This window comes from Cyprinodon variegatus, unplaced genomic scaffold, assembly GCF_000732505.1.
Source record: "Cyprinodon variegatus isolate N-32 unplaced genomic scaffold, C_variegatus-1.0 Scaffold784, whole genome shotgun sequence".
In the NCBI taxonomy this organism is placed as follows: domain Eukaryota; kingdom Metazoa; phylum Chordata; class Actinopteri; order Cyprinodontiformes; family Cyprinodontidae; genus Cyprinodon; species Cyprinodon variegatus.
The window spans coordinates 155806-170428 of record NW_015151237.1 but is presented as its reverse complement, the minus strand read 5'-3'; the positions used below and the strand labels follow the sequence as shown (position 1 = coordinate 170428).

The 14623-nt window shown below is 36.5% G+C and overlaps 1 protein-coding gene across 3 annotated transcripts; it reads left to right on the top strand.

The window, feature by feature from the left end:
- The first annotated feature begins 282 nt into the window (after window positions 1-282).
- Window positions 283-14623, top strand: LOC107098509 (transcriptional coactivator YAP1-like). Of its 3 annotated transcripts, none has more exons than XM_015396233.1 (9): window positions 283-542; window positions 844-1079; window positions 7220-7422; window positions 7952-8106; window positions 12255-12356; window positions 12593-12690; window positions 12780-12898; window positions 13785-13885; window positions 14151-14326. In XM_015396233.1, the coding sequence occupies exons 2-9, from the start codon at window positions 876-878 to the stop codon at window positions 14324-14326; spliced, it is 1158 nt and encodes a 385-aa protein (XP_015251719.1). In that variant the 5' UTR covers window positions 283-542; window positions 844-875. The 3 variants fall into 3 exon arrangements, with proteins under 3 accessions (XP_015251719.1, XP_015251720.1, XP_015251722.1); XM_015396234.1 differs by having other exon boundaries at window positions 285-542; window positions 847-1079; window positions 14151-14623; XM_015396236.1 differs by lacking the exon at window positions 12255-12356 and having other exon boundaries at window positions 287-542; window positions 847-1079; window positions 14151-14623.

Below are 14623 nucleotides of genomic sequence, written 5' to 3'. Positions count from 1 at the left end.
CACATGTGCCCCTTTTATAAAATAATCACAGACTGTCGCAGTTTTTAATGCTCTCTATCACTTGTTTTTACAAGCAGAGAAACCAAACAAACTTGAAAAAGAACCTAATCTAATTTTTTTTTTTTTTTTAAACATATTTTTTTCACTTAGCTGTGAATACACTCCCATTTGTCTATTTTCCTTTAGTTTTTTCCCAGTGATGGTTTACAGTATCTGTCCTGAGTGTGAAATATTTGCCCTGCAACTGCGGCGGCTTTAAACCCAGCAACCCCGCCCCTGCGCACTATCACATGAATCTGGACTGGAAGCTGGATGGGAAAAGTTTGGAGGTCTCGGTGAAATCGCTCCTCTCAGGCCGCTTTCTAGTGCGCGCGGCCCCGCCTCGCCTTTATAAGTTTTTTTTTTTTAATTCCTCCGGTTGTGTCGGAGGGAAAAACGGAGTCGGCTGGACTGTTTTCCAGACTGGCTCTTCTTTTTTTTTCCCTGCAGGAACACACGGGGGAGGAGGAGGGAGAGGAGGGGGGACGCTCTGGCTGCTTGAGGTATGTGGGAGGCATGTTGTGTTCTGCCGAGATTGATTTTTCTTTTTTTTTTCCTTTTATAAAGACACGATCTGTTTAAATATCACTTTTTTTGGGTTTTCCAAATGAAGCTTGGTGTTTTTCTTGTAGAGTAATAACTTAGAGCTTCAAACACCGCGACAACATAAAAAGTTCAAATGGGGGGGGGGTGTCTAAAAGTGTAAACAAATCAGAGCTGAACTGTAGCACAGAGGCGCATCCGACTCGTATTTTAGCGATCTTGAGTTTTGTTCTCCGTTTGTGAACTTTTTTTTTTTTCCAGCAGATCTGTTTCGATTCCAAACTTTGGGCGACATGGACGCGCACCGAGGCGCGCCTCCGGCAGGGCAGCAGGTCGTGCACGTCCGCGGGGACTCCAAGACGGAGCTGGAGGCCCTGTTCAGCGCCGTGATGAACCCCAGCAAGGCGGCCAGGCAGCCCCACTCTGTGCCCATGAGGATGAGGAAGCTGCCGGATTCCTTCTTCAAGCCGCCGGAACCCAGGGGCCACTCAAGACAAGTAATATGACCGCATCCTGCTGCTGCTGCTTCAGGGTTTCCATCACATCTGCCCTTAAATTCATTAATATTTAGAAAACATAGGCCTGTAATTTAATCACCAGCCTCCCAAAGAAAACACCACAGTTTAGTGCATTTACACTAAAATATAAAAAAGGCATATGCAATCTGATTTTACTGCCTTTGTTTAAAACATAAAATTAAACAACAACACCATATATTATTTCTCAGTACATTATTTTCACAGGGAAGTACAAAATAGCAATAACATTCACTTAATTACCCTTAGCAAAAAGTAGGATACTTGAAGTAAATTTTGTTAAGAATACTTAAGTATAAGTATAGAGAATATACCGAACAATGTACTTCTAGTGTAGATGCAATGTTACTAAAGTAAAACTTCTTCGAACTAAATTGGGACATTTTTAAGTTTACTAAAGTATACTTAAAGTATACTTTATTAAACAATAAAGTAAACAATAGTTTTAGTATGTTTTATAGTTTAATGTGCCAGCCCATAATCAGCTTTAGGTTGTCTCACTAATGGATCCTGTTCATAGGTATTGTGCAGCAGTGAGTGTGTCTTAGGTTTAATTAGATATAAACCACCAGAAATGTCATTAAATCTGTATGAGGGGGTAGCCACAATGGATTTCTACACACTGGCATGGTTGCCAAGCTCTATGTGCATTTTGTTGTAGGGTTACAATTTATTAGGGTTAGTTTTTTTATAGACCGCCATGTAGATTTACATTTATTGTTTGCTAAGCTTAATTGAAGAAGCTTTCTTCCTGCCAGCTGACAAGCAATGCACAGCATAACACTTGGGGATACGCCTTCTGTTCCTAAAATATATCTCCTTTCTTACGTTTCTGTTTGTTGTAACAATATAATAGTGTGCATAAATTTTCCCTTTAAATAATGAACCATCTGTTTATCCACCGCAGATAACACTGAAGAGATTTAGAATCAAATTTAAAATAAAGAAGTTTCACATTTTAGTATAGATCCAGTTTTAATCACCACAAATTAGGGGGGACATCTAGTTGAATTGTAATGGTTTCAAATAAAAGATTGTGTTATCCTACAGAAAGTTAAGTCTGTGAATCAGATAATACATTCAGTAAGAGAGCAGGAAAAAAGTTGCTTTTATTTTTCTAAAAACCATTAAAAATGGTTTAAAATTGTAACCTTTTATAACTTTGATATCCCGTCCATACTTATTCTGAAGTGTTGGTGATCCTTAAAGAAAAATGAATCCCGAAAACCACTTTGTTTTACTAACAGGCTGAATACATGGATGTTGTCTGCATGTTAGTGTCAATATTGACAATTAACTTCACATTTGTCTTTATCTAAAACCTCCTCATGTTCAACCAATGTCCTGCATCTGATTTTAAATCAGTAACATTTGGCCCAAAACATACTGAGATGCCACCCAGAAAATCAGAATCAGAATCAGAATCAGAAATACTTTAATAATCCCAGAGGGAAATTACTTTTGTTACACGCTCTAGTTACAGTTTTACATGATATATACAAAAAGATGAGGGCTTTAAACGGGACTAGCAAATTTGATTTAGAACAGTGAGATTTGCTATTTGTTAATGGATTTTTCAGTTTACCTATAGATTAGCTTAGCATTTCTAGTTAATGAAGCATTTATTTACCTTACTGGACCTCGCTAAGCCTTCACCACTGTTATATCCTGCTGGGCACCACCTCCATTGGTGCATTTTTCAAATATCAGAAGTGGTTGGATTAAAGTTCTGGTACATGAATCTGACATAATTTTAATAAAATGGCTCAAAATTAGCAAAAACAGTTAATAAATATAAGAGGACCATACGGTAATTATAATCTATGTGTGAGCATTTAAAAAAGCATTAGCAGCAGAGAAAAGGATGACTTATATCAGCGTTTTCACCTTATTAAAAGGTGCTCAACTCAACGCAACTTTATTTATAAAGCCCTTTAAAACAACCACAGCTGCCACAAAGTTCTGTGGTGCTTCATTTTAAAATACCCTTTCTTGTCCGACATGCTTAAACTGTTACAAAATGTGTAATTGGAAGTTAAAGGGAAAAATAACGCTTAGTGGCCTGTTGAGAGACGTGATCAATTTTACTCAGAGTTAAGAAAGTTGTCCCTAGAAGTAGGGAGTCAAATTGGGAAAGTTAGACATTTTAACACCCGCTATTGTCACAGCATCCAATATTCAAATATAATTTAGCGATTACCATTACTACATTGTTAAATCCTTGCACAAACACAAACTACTTCACAAATTTCTTTGTTATCCATTATTGCCCTGGACATCAGTAAGCAGGTTCTGTTAGTTATGAAAAAGGGGAACAACTCTCAGGTTGACAGTCATCAGGCTCAGATTGTAAATGTAGTTCTAGAAATCTTATTAGCTGATTTCTGAGGAAGGAAAAATATAAAATGTTTGTAGAATTCACCTTGTTTATTTTTTTACTGCTAGTGCTTAATAGCTTTTCCCTTACTTGTCACCAAACTTCCTAATTTATACCACTAAAAGTAGCCCAAATGGCCACTGCTGCAGAGTTAAAATAATAGAATAAGACTTAGAGCATTACAGAAATTAAAATCTCCAGAATATATTTGGAAATAAACTATATTTGAGAAAGTGAGTACAGAATTAAATGAAATTACACGCAAGTACTTGAGTTAATAATCTGTTTGCATTCACATTTAGCAAAAATTCCCAACAATTGCAGTTCTAAACTTTGGATTTTTTATTTTCTGTGCTAACAGGAAAGATTGTCAAATGGAGTAAACGCGTTTAGACTTTAGATTCATGTGATAACACTTTACCTTGTGAGCTGTTCCCTTTAGATCAGCACCTCTCAAACCTTTTGCCTTTAATGCTAAAAAACAATAGAAAATATGAACATAGATGAGCATGCAAGGACTAATAGCAACTGAATGCAACTCTTGTAAGCAGTTTTATCTGTAATGGCATATTAAGCATTATTAATCCTTTACCATTAAAATTTTTCTCTTATAGTTTCATTTAGGAAATTGGATTTCTCTCTTGTAAATAAGAAACTATAACAAATACTAGCAGATTTTACATGAGTTTTTTTTTTCACAACCAAGTAAACATGGAGGGTCCGATCTTCAATGGGCTCTGAATTGTGTGGGAGGAAAAAAGAAAGGAAAAAAATGCACACATGGTATAAGTGGGCATATTGCAGGTGATCTACAAAGATAGCTCATCAAAATGATAATATGTGCATACAGGTTTGGTTATTTCCTCATTAAAATTAGTAAATTGCATGCACTACTAGTAGTTTAAGAGTGGTAGTAAATGAAAGTTGGTGTTCTAAGCAATGGAGTTGGAGGGGATAATGGTAATGATTATTTAAAATGAATACATTTTCAGTGCACTTAACATCTTAAGATTCAACAAACAAACGTAGAAAAAGTAAAAATATGAATATAAGGAAAGTTACATTTTAAAATAGCTGACTGTCTGCCAATCCCAAAGATCCTTCTTTGACAGAGAAGCAGCCAAGGTCTGATCTACGGAGAAATCTTGCTCTAATCAGCTTTACCTCCACCAATTCGTCCAAAACTAGCAAATATTATGAAATATATATTTGTGCTTCATGTGAAGCCCTTAAACAGAAAATTTGGGGAGAAAATAAAATCACAACAAATCAGAGGTATCCGTTTAGAGCAGGGGTCCTCAACCTGTGGATCCTGAGCCGCATGTGGCTCTTTGGACTGTCTCCAGCAGCTATTAATAGTGCCCAAAATGTATATAAAGAGCTAAATAATGTACTATAATGAATACCAGTTTTAAAAGCTTAAGTGTTTTTTATAAGATGGAAAGAAAGGAGGTTAAAAGTAACAGAAATACGTTTTCAGAGCCATTTCCTTTTAATTGGCTTGGAAATTATGTGTTTTATTATAGTTTTAAAAGCTAAAAATACATCATTTTTTGATTGTTTAAGATGGTTAATAATTTCCAACACGAGATTTAAAAAAATATATTTTTTTTAACGAGTTAGAGCCTGTTATATTTTGAGGCTCTAAACAAGTTTTACTTCGTCGGACTCTGGGTAAAACGGCTCTTTGGATATGAAAGGCTGCAGACCTCTGCTCTAGAGCCTCTCTGACTGATTTTATTTGGTTGCTGATAAAATCCTTTTTTTTTTTTTAAACATGCCTATATATTAAGGCTTGGCAATTAATTGCATTTGCAATATAATCGCAGTTTAGAAAAATGCTATTTTCAAATCGTACCGGCATTCAATTTTTAGTCACAATGCATTTAACATGAGTATGACTTGACATTTCTCCCTCCAGCCCTTTAGGAGGCAGTAAAACTATGCTGTCACAGAGATGGGAATACAGAGTCGCAGCTAGCTCCTAGATCTATGCATTATAGTAGAAGTATGATATATTTCCTGCAGATGTTACAGTAAAGTCCTTCAACACTGGAATCTTGACAAGCAGGCTTTCAATATCGTGAAAAAACGAAAACCCTGGAGTAAAACATCATGTTCGTCGAAAATAATCGCAGTTTTGATTTTTGGCAAAACCGTTCAGCCTTACTTTATATTTATTAGTAATGCTCTACTATTGTTATTTCTGAAAGTCAAGATGTGTTCAAATGTTCACACTCTCCCTCTGTTGGTATGGTCAATAGAACATGATAAGCATATTACTGAAGGCACACTCAAAAAAAGTCTGTGCCCGCTGATGTTCCAAACAGAAATCACTTTGCACCTAGTATGGAGATCAGCTATTCATACTAACCTGTTCCAACTTGTTTGCATGTGTTTAAATACACACAAACCTTTAGACGATCATGTCTCAAATCTCTTGGGGGGGGGACTCCAGACGTCTTGGGTTAATTCTTTTTGAGTTGTGCCAATGCATGAACAAATAAAAACATCAGAAAGTAATAGATTGCACTATAAGATGGCTCACAATGCAGGAGGATTCCTTAGGAAAGTGGCAAGAAAGAGATTTTTGCTTTTATACTCCAACTGCACATCGTGGATCCATGCAAAGGACCAAAAAAATACTCTTGTTTGCTGAAGTTATTTCAGTTGCTTTACTTTCATTTTATCTCTCACACTCTCTTACTGCAATAGGGCCAGATTTACTTTGGATTCATGCAGCTAAAGCCGTGCAAATTCTCTAATATTTGATTCAGGTTTGTAGCTCAGTTCATTTTTGCCAAATGTGGGAAAATCTTAAAGGAAAACAAAAAGGTACAGGAGGACACAAATAGGTGTTTGCTGGTGCTGAATTAGTTTAACTTTTACTTCAATAATAAACAGCATTTAAAATGCGTAATGAATTTTATTACATGGAAACTCTAACCAACAAATTGTTGAATTTTTGGAAGTTTCAGCTATTATTTTGTAATCTTTGGTTAACCTAGCTGTAAGATAAACAAGGGAATATGATTAATCAGTTTATACTGATTTATCTGACATTTTATACAGATTTCCCTCTGTAGGAAAGATTATAGTCTGCAGAGAAGGAACAAAGAATCTAAATTTAAAAAGAAATCTACCTAAACACTGGAACATGTATCAATAGTTCAAGATGGGGCCAGAGTGACATCACACAAATGGTATGATTGTCCTGAACTGATGGAAAGACAAGATGGAAAGTTTTCAGAGATGGTGTCAGGAGCAAGAGGGCAACATAGTAGGAGCTGCAGGAATTTCTGTTGGATGTGCTTCACGTGTGTGTTTGTCCTTTATTCTAAAAATGTTGGATGAAGCAGTTGGTTTGTTAGACAGAAGCCTTTTCTTTTAAAAAAAAATAAAAAAGCATAAAAGTCTTAAGAAACCTTGAGTGTTTGATAAAACTTAACTTCCTATTTAACTGTGCATCACCAAAGCTAATGGCATTGCCACAGTGAAACATGGCAGTGGCAGCATTATGCTCTGGTGTTTTTCTGGTTAAAGTTTGTATTAGATATAGGAGGAAAAGATGTGTAACTTGTGTGCGTGAGAGAGAGGCAGCACTGCAGCAGTAACCTTTCCATCTAAACCTTTTTGTTGTTGTTTTTTTTTCTTTCTCAGTTTGTTTCAGATTTCTGTTTGTCACTCAGCTGCAGACTTGCTAACCCTGCTCTTTTCTCGTCAGGCCAGTTCAGACGGAGGCGTGTGCGGCTCCCTCGCTCCTCATCACGTCCGCGCTCATTCCTCCCCCGCCTCCCTCCCAGTCAACTCCCTCTCCGCTCAAGTGGATGCAGATGCAGCAGCCACGCCGCTCATACCCGATGACGTGCCACTCCCTGACGGTTGGGAGATGGCAAAGACGTCCACTGGCCAACGGTACTTCATCAAGTAAGGGCTTCCTCCCGGTTTATCACTGAGTTGCATCTCTGGCTCTGCAGGTTTTCTTTAGTTTCTGTGGCGGATGACAGTTTCCCGAGGCAGATTACGCAACACAGATTCTGAATCAGCACATTTTAGAAGAGAAGCTGTTCAAGATTATAAGCTAATTAATGATTCTATGTCCAGTTTGGATTTAATTTAACGTATCCCAAGAAAATCTATTTTTCTTTCTGACGCTTTTTATTTTCCCACAAGAAATTTTTGGTTTGTTTGTTTTAAAGTAAAACAATAAGTTTTAAGTAGCTGAGTTGAAACTCATGCAATAGGACATTTTGCATGAGTTTCACCTTCATAAGCCCACGTTTCCCGATGACTTACTGCTCCTTAAAAAGCCTGAGATTGTCTGAAGAAGTATAGATGTTCAAGCACATCTGGTAGTACAGGTAAGGCAGGTCTGAGGCAGGGCGCTCCTCGCCCTTCCGGTTGCAGCAGTTTAACCGATGCGCTCTTATTCATGGCTTTGCTGCGTGTTTTTCAGCCACGTACACAAGACGACCACATGGCAGGACCCCCGCCTCTCGCAGCTTCAGTCGGCTGCAGCCCAGCATCAGATCGCCTGCACCCCGATCCACGCCCACTCCTTCAGCAACCCAGCGCCCACTACGCAACCAAAAAATGTTATTCCTGAGACAGGTATCACACTGCAGTGCTGTCGGGTGTTATTCCTTTGGGATTCCCTTTTGGTTGCTCATACTGCTACACCTGCTTGAAACAACCAGACTGTAGGTTCCTGTGGTGTCTCTTTGAGGACTGTTTGCTCAGGGTATAAACTCTTAAAGTAGTTGAGATAAACACATCAGTTTTCAGCTGAACACCAGATATTTCATATTTACTCACAGGTACCATCAGTTTTGTTTTTTTTTCAATTCATAGCTAATATGAATATTTAAAGGTTAGTTTATCCAGATTTTATCTCTCTTGAAGAACCGACCAGAACTGCACTGCAGCTTTTGATGATGCAACATGTGATCAGTGACTACAGTTACACCTTTAAGGTCTATATTTAGGTGGCAATCGGTTGCTTAGAAAAGCTCAAACGGGTTTTTCCCTTCGTTGTTATTTCACCTCTTTATTCTAATCCTTGTTAAACCCATAATGGTTTTTAGTGTAACTGAAGAAAAAAATTTTCTCTAATAGGGGAAAAGCAAAATTAAAAGGTACATTACTTTAAAACAGTTTTTCTACTTTAAAACTGTTGTTTCAGCTTTACCTTTCTTGGCATACAGTGTTCAGAGCAGGTCACATCATACTGTTTTACAGTAGGCATAGTTTAAAAGGAATAATTTATTTTATTTTGCAAGTATTTTTTTGTTTGTATTATTGTTCACATTCTAACTTAAATTAAAGCACAATCAGACTATGGCTTAAACAGTCTACAGCTTTGTTTAAAGAAGACATTTCAATATCTTTGTATTGATTCTAATTTCCTTGTGAAATTTTGGCCAAATTCATCAACATGTTTTACATTTGATCTAAACAGTTCCTTTCCAATAAAATGTAGACGTTTGTCGCACGCCATTAACCTCTAAGTGAAATGAAAGGCAACACAACCATCCAGGTCGAGCTCATTTATAACGACATCAGATAGGGAAACAATTTAGAGTTATTTATAAAAGCGGCTTGGTTGTGATTGACAACTAAAAAGTTGGATTTGGGCCACCTTTGCCTAAAGTGTCGACATTAGATCATTCACACCTAGATTCCTTAGTGATTGTTGTTTGTCACTTCACACTTCTAATATAAATGACTTCAGTTTAGGCTCATTCATTTCATGTTTTTAAACTCTGCAATGTGTTAACTATTTGATTGAGAATGGGTGAAAAAATGTCAGTGCCGCCTCAGAGTTTTGTTTGCAGCAGGCTGTGAAAAAGGAAAGGCATCCTTCGTCTTCTCAACCCTGACTGCTTTAGGATCAATAGCTCTTCTGGATGTTTCCATAAAAATGAAAAAATAAACAATTTCCAAGCAGATTAGATTGAAGTTGCTGTTTGAGACACACTGGAGGTTCTGGTTTGTTGCCATAGAAACTTTAAAGTCGTAGGGAATTCATAGTTAATTTAAAGTCATATTTAAATGTCAAATCATTCTGGCTTAAACATGTATATAAATGTATTCTTTTGCAGATATTGTCCCAAAAGTTAGAACATTTCTATTTTAAAAAAAATCTGTGGGGAATTTTGTACACCTAAATTCGGTTCAAACGTACAGCTGTGAGCCTTCTACACCAAACAAAGCTTCTGCCGCCCTGGCGTCCTCTTCCACAACATCTTCGTCCCCAATTTCCTCCTCTAAATAAAAAAATGTATGACGGAGGAGACTCATCCACGACCTCTGACACTAAACTCCCATTTCCCATTGGGAACCTACTAGCACTAAGTTGCTAACTGGTTAGCAAGATGCTTCCAAGAAACCGGCCACAATCAAACTTGCTTGAGAACCTTTTGCCACAACAATCCCCCCCTTGATAATTGACCAATCACATTCACTTTATTCACTCGTGTAAAGTCGGGCACCACTCAGGAGAATTCAGAACTACCGCTTCCCTACGACTTTAAAAGCATAAAGTTTTAATTTAAATAAATTTTAAAAAACTGCAATACTATTTCTGCTGTGTTCACATTCCTTTTTTTATTAAACATTTTCAGGGAATTTCCACTGTAGAATTAGTTTTAAGGATTTTGTTTTTCATTAAGCTCACAAAGCACTTTTTCTTTTCTATTTTTCTTTCCTTTTTTTTTTAAATATGTAAACTTTTTGTATCCATTAATATGTATATTTTTTGTGTTAAAATGAATGTTTGTCTATGAATGAAGCCTAGGACTGGAATCACAGTTCTTTAATTTTCTAATAAACAAAACTTGCCGGCTTTGTGGCCCTAGACAAGCAGGAGGACTGGTTTAGAAATGCTCCAAAAGTTTACAGTCGTAAACTACGGTAGAAGGTATTACCACCTGGAGTAAGTTTTTCCTGTTTAGTCTAGTTACTTTTTCTAACTTAACACCTAGTTTTTAGAAAAGCTCCCTAAGCCCATACGACTTTTTTTTAATTTTATTTTGAAAACTACCCTTCTAAGGCGCTGAGACCTCTAGCCTTATTCCCAGTTCTTTTTATATTATATTAAATGACTCTCAGACAGGACTTAAACATGACTTAATCTAAGTTAAGAAGGCAATTTGTATTCAGAGTTTTAACGCACTGGGCTAATTTTGATTTCCGCATCAAATAGGAATGATCAAAGAAAAACATTTCTCCTCTTCTTATACCTCAGTGATATCTCAATAATCTATGTCTCCACCATGCGAGTGTGTCTGATAGGTCATTGCTTTACGTCCAGTCCTGCAGCTCTTATAGGCAAGATGAAAGATATGTTCTCTCTGTCTCCACTTTATTATTTAGTATCTATATATGTTATTATTATAGCCAGGTCTGCAAATAACGATTATTTTGCAAATTGATTAATCTGTTGATAATTTTTTTCAATTAATCAGATATCTATTGTTTATTGGAGGATTTTTTTATGAAATTAAACTAGTTAAAACTAAAACATTTCCACTTCAGGAGTTATAGAATGAGCATTTTGACAGACAAAAAAGGTTGTTGCTTTTTTTAATATCTTAAATGCAAAATATTAATTTATTTTTGTGCAATTTTAGTATAATTACTGCTCTAAGTGGGTCGTTCTTTCAACTAAAGGTGTGTTTTACAGTCTTTATACTCCATTTAACCAGTAATCAATTACTAAATTAGTTGATGATTATTTCTGTAATCAATTAATCTTGATTAATCCGATTAATTGTTTCAGCCTTAATTATATCTGTTTTGGTTGCTCTTTATTTCCCCATTCTCTTCTAACCTTGTTACTTACTCAGTGAATTTTTGGCTATGTTTAATCTGACAAAAGAATTTGACTCCTGAGGAAGATTCAATAAAACATGAGAATTTAGGCAAGGCAAGGCAAATTTATTTGTATAGCACAATTCAGTACAAAGACAATGCAAAGTGCTTTGCATGATTAAAATATAGGAAAATAAAACAGAATCAAAGCAAGTAGGAAAGAAAATAAAATAAAAATGCAGAAACAAAACAGAACATTAAAAACAATTGGATTAAAGAAAATAAAAAAAGGTTGAACTAATGATGTTTCAGCTGAACTATTTAACTAGAACAGTCGAAGGCAATCCTAAACAAATGTGTTTTTAGTCTTGATTTAAAGGAACTCAAGCTTTCCGCACTTTTACAGTTTATTTATACTTTATAACATTATACTATGAATAGAAAATATCTAGAATTAATATATAAGTATAAACATCTGTTATAAATATGATTCATGAATGATAAAGATTCATCTTAAGGCTATTCAAAGTGTCAAATATGTCTGTTAACACATGGTAGAAAACAGGTAATGGTTAATTAGACAACAGGAAATCCCTCAGATCCTCAAAGGCCTTATTCTAAATAATTATAGCAAATCCACTGATAAAATGTTCCTGACATTGGAGACACTGTTTCTTATAAGAGGTAAAATTTTTATAGTGTGATTTGGCTGACCAGACCCTTTAGGAAGCATATTTGCATGGACATTGATTTACACACACTGAAGTTAGGTAAAAAATGCACATACAGTAGTTTTTTTTTATATAGTATATGAAATAAAGCTATAACTCACTTTTTCTCCCTCCTTTAAAATCTGCAAACTACAAACATTTTTTTTTCCCTCTCATTCACTCCATTGGCTCCATCGATTATTCGCCTTCTCACTGTGTACTTTTACTGCTGTTCAGGTCCACTGCCTGAAGGCTGGGAGCAGGCTGTGACTGCAGATGGAGAGATGTACTACATTGATCACATAAATAAGACCACCACATGGGACGACCCACGTCTAGGTAGCACACTATAACAGATTTTGTGCCTCCTGAGTTGACAATTGTCAACGAGAAACATTGTGTTCCAATGTGCGCTATCAAGAACCAGCTTAATGTTTGGCAACAGCAGAGCAAAAACCAAGGACCTCAAAGTGTTGGAGACATTTTTTTTTATTAATTAATTATCTTAAAGTATGAATCGTGTTGAATTTTTAAAAAAGTTATCTCATATTTCTTTTCTGATTTCTGTGTTTTAGCTCAGAAGGCAAACCCTACCATGCTCAGTTTGGCAATGCAGCAAAGGCAGGAAAAGCTCAGACAGAAGCAAGGCATCCTGCCTCAGTTTGCACCTCAGGTCAGAGATCCTGCAAACCTGCAATGTTTGCACACAGTGTTGCATGCTCATCTCCTGAGGAGTGAAATTAAGCACATGTTTGGGTGCAGGAGGCCGGAAGTAGCAACCAGATGCCTGGAGGGATGGACCATGACAGGAGTGCACAGATGCTTGTCCCATCGGTGGATGTCAGGATCAGGGCCCTGAACCAAGAACCAAACCTTAATGGGTAATTATGAAGTACTAAAACAATAGAAGTTCATTAAAGATTAGGACTTAATTAAACTGATCTATTGCTAATATTTTACAACATATTTTGTAATTAACATTGAAAGGAAAATGTGACTATTAACTGCATTTTCTGATTTCCTGAAGTAAGAACCAAACCAAGGAAACTCCCCAGTAAATAAACAAAATCTTTAGTTATAGCTTGCAATTTACAGATCAAAGTTAGCCGGTACCTTATAGGTGTTATAATAGTTGTGATGATGCTTATCTGTAAGGTAAGGTGTTGTTGGTAATTTCCTAAAACTCTTTCTAAAATATTCAAATTATTTACATTTTATAGAATAAAATAGTTTGACTTGTTTTAACCATAAGGGGTTAAAAAAAAAAAAGTATTATTTAAAGTGTCTTGCTTATAATGTCAGTAGGATGTTATTGTTGCCCATTAGTCTGCTTCATTGGTTGCTCAGATTTCTATATTTGAAATTAGAAAAATGAACTGAAGTTAAAATCCTAAAAGGGGTGCATTATTAATAGTTAAAAGTACAGAATCCAATATTGCAACCATATATTAGATCATAATGTAGAAGTTCCTAAATTAATATGCCTTTTCTATCTATTAGGACAATGTTTATTTAGTGTTTGGATGCATTAAGTGTTATACAATGTGATTTTAAGTATCGCTCAGCACAAATGTAGTAAAAACCACAGTTTTTCCCACCTTGCAACTGGAATTATGGTGTCGCATCCTTCACAGATCCAAGCTCGATCATCAGAAATCAATACGAAGCATCAGTGTAACTTCAAACCGTTTGAAATGCCTTCTGAACATGAGATGTTGTATTGACTTATCTCCTTTAATTAGGGTTGTAATTTGTTTTCTCACACAGGGCTCACTCTCGCAACGAAAGCACCGATAGCGGTCTGAGCGTCAGCAGCCTGCCACGCACATCTGACCACATGTTGGGCTCTGTGGATCATATGGACACTGGTAATGTTTCCCTAAAAGTTGTCCGTCAAACATTTATACAAACTCTTTCAACCATGTCATTAAAATTCTTCGCTTTTTTTGTAGAAAGTGATGGAAAAAGTCATTAGACCAACCTTGTTTTTCTTGTCTTGCTCATTCTATACTTAGATGCACATTAGTTGTAGAGGCTCTTGGAAAAATAAAAAAGCCACAATGCCTCGTGATTAAAAGCAAAATACAGTAAAAGATGTTAAAAATCTGTTCTTTCTCCACCTGACATGTTTAGGTGACTCTAGTGACCCCCCCTCCATGAGCCTGCAGGAGCCGATGCCTGTGCTCCCGATCAACGAGGAGCTGATGCCCGGCATCCCCGACGGTTTGACTTCAGACATCTTGATGGACATGGACACGGTTCTGTCCGGGCCACACATGGACAGGGACAGCCTGCTCACCTGGCTATAGACGCAAGCACCCCTCTGCCCGGTTGAGTGTGGTTTGAAATCAAGCTTTTTGTAGCGTGACTGAGAATTCTGGGAAATTTGATTCGGATTTAAAAGTGGTACAGAACAACTACACAAAATATTCTACAGATATGATGGATACCTAACACTACTCACTCCCTGACCGGTGAAATACAAATTACTCTAAAAGATGCAATCAGCTTTCTCTTTTTGGGCCTGATTTTGCATAATAGGCTCCACTTCTTTTTATATGGGTCCTTCAAACGTTATGTCCAACCAGAATCCCTCTTGGAATTTT

Coding starts and splice junctions, on each gene's coding strand:
- LOC107098509 (XM_015396234.1), top strand. CDS start 876: ATGGACGCGCACCGAGGCGCGCCTCCGGCAGGGCAGCAGGTCGTGCAC. Junction 12,357..12,592: donor ATGGGACGACCCACGTCTAG/GTAGCACACTAT, acceptor TCTGTGTTTTAG/CTCAGAAGGCAAACCCTACC. Junction 13,886..14,150: donor TGTGGATCATATGGACACTG/GTAATGTTTCCC, acceptor TGACATGTTTAG/GTGACTCTAGTGACCCCCCC.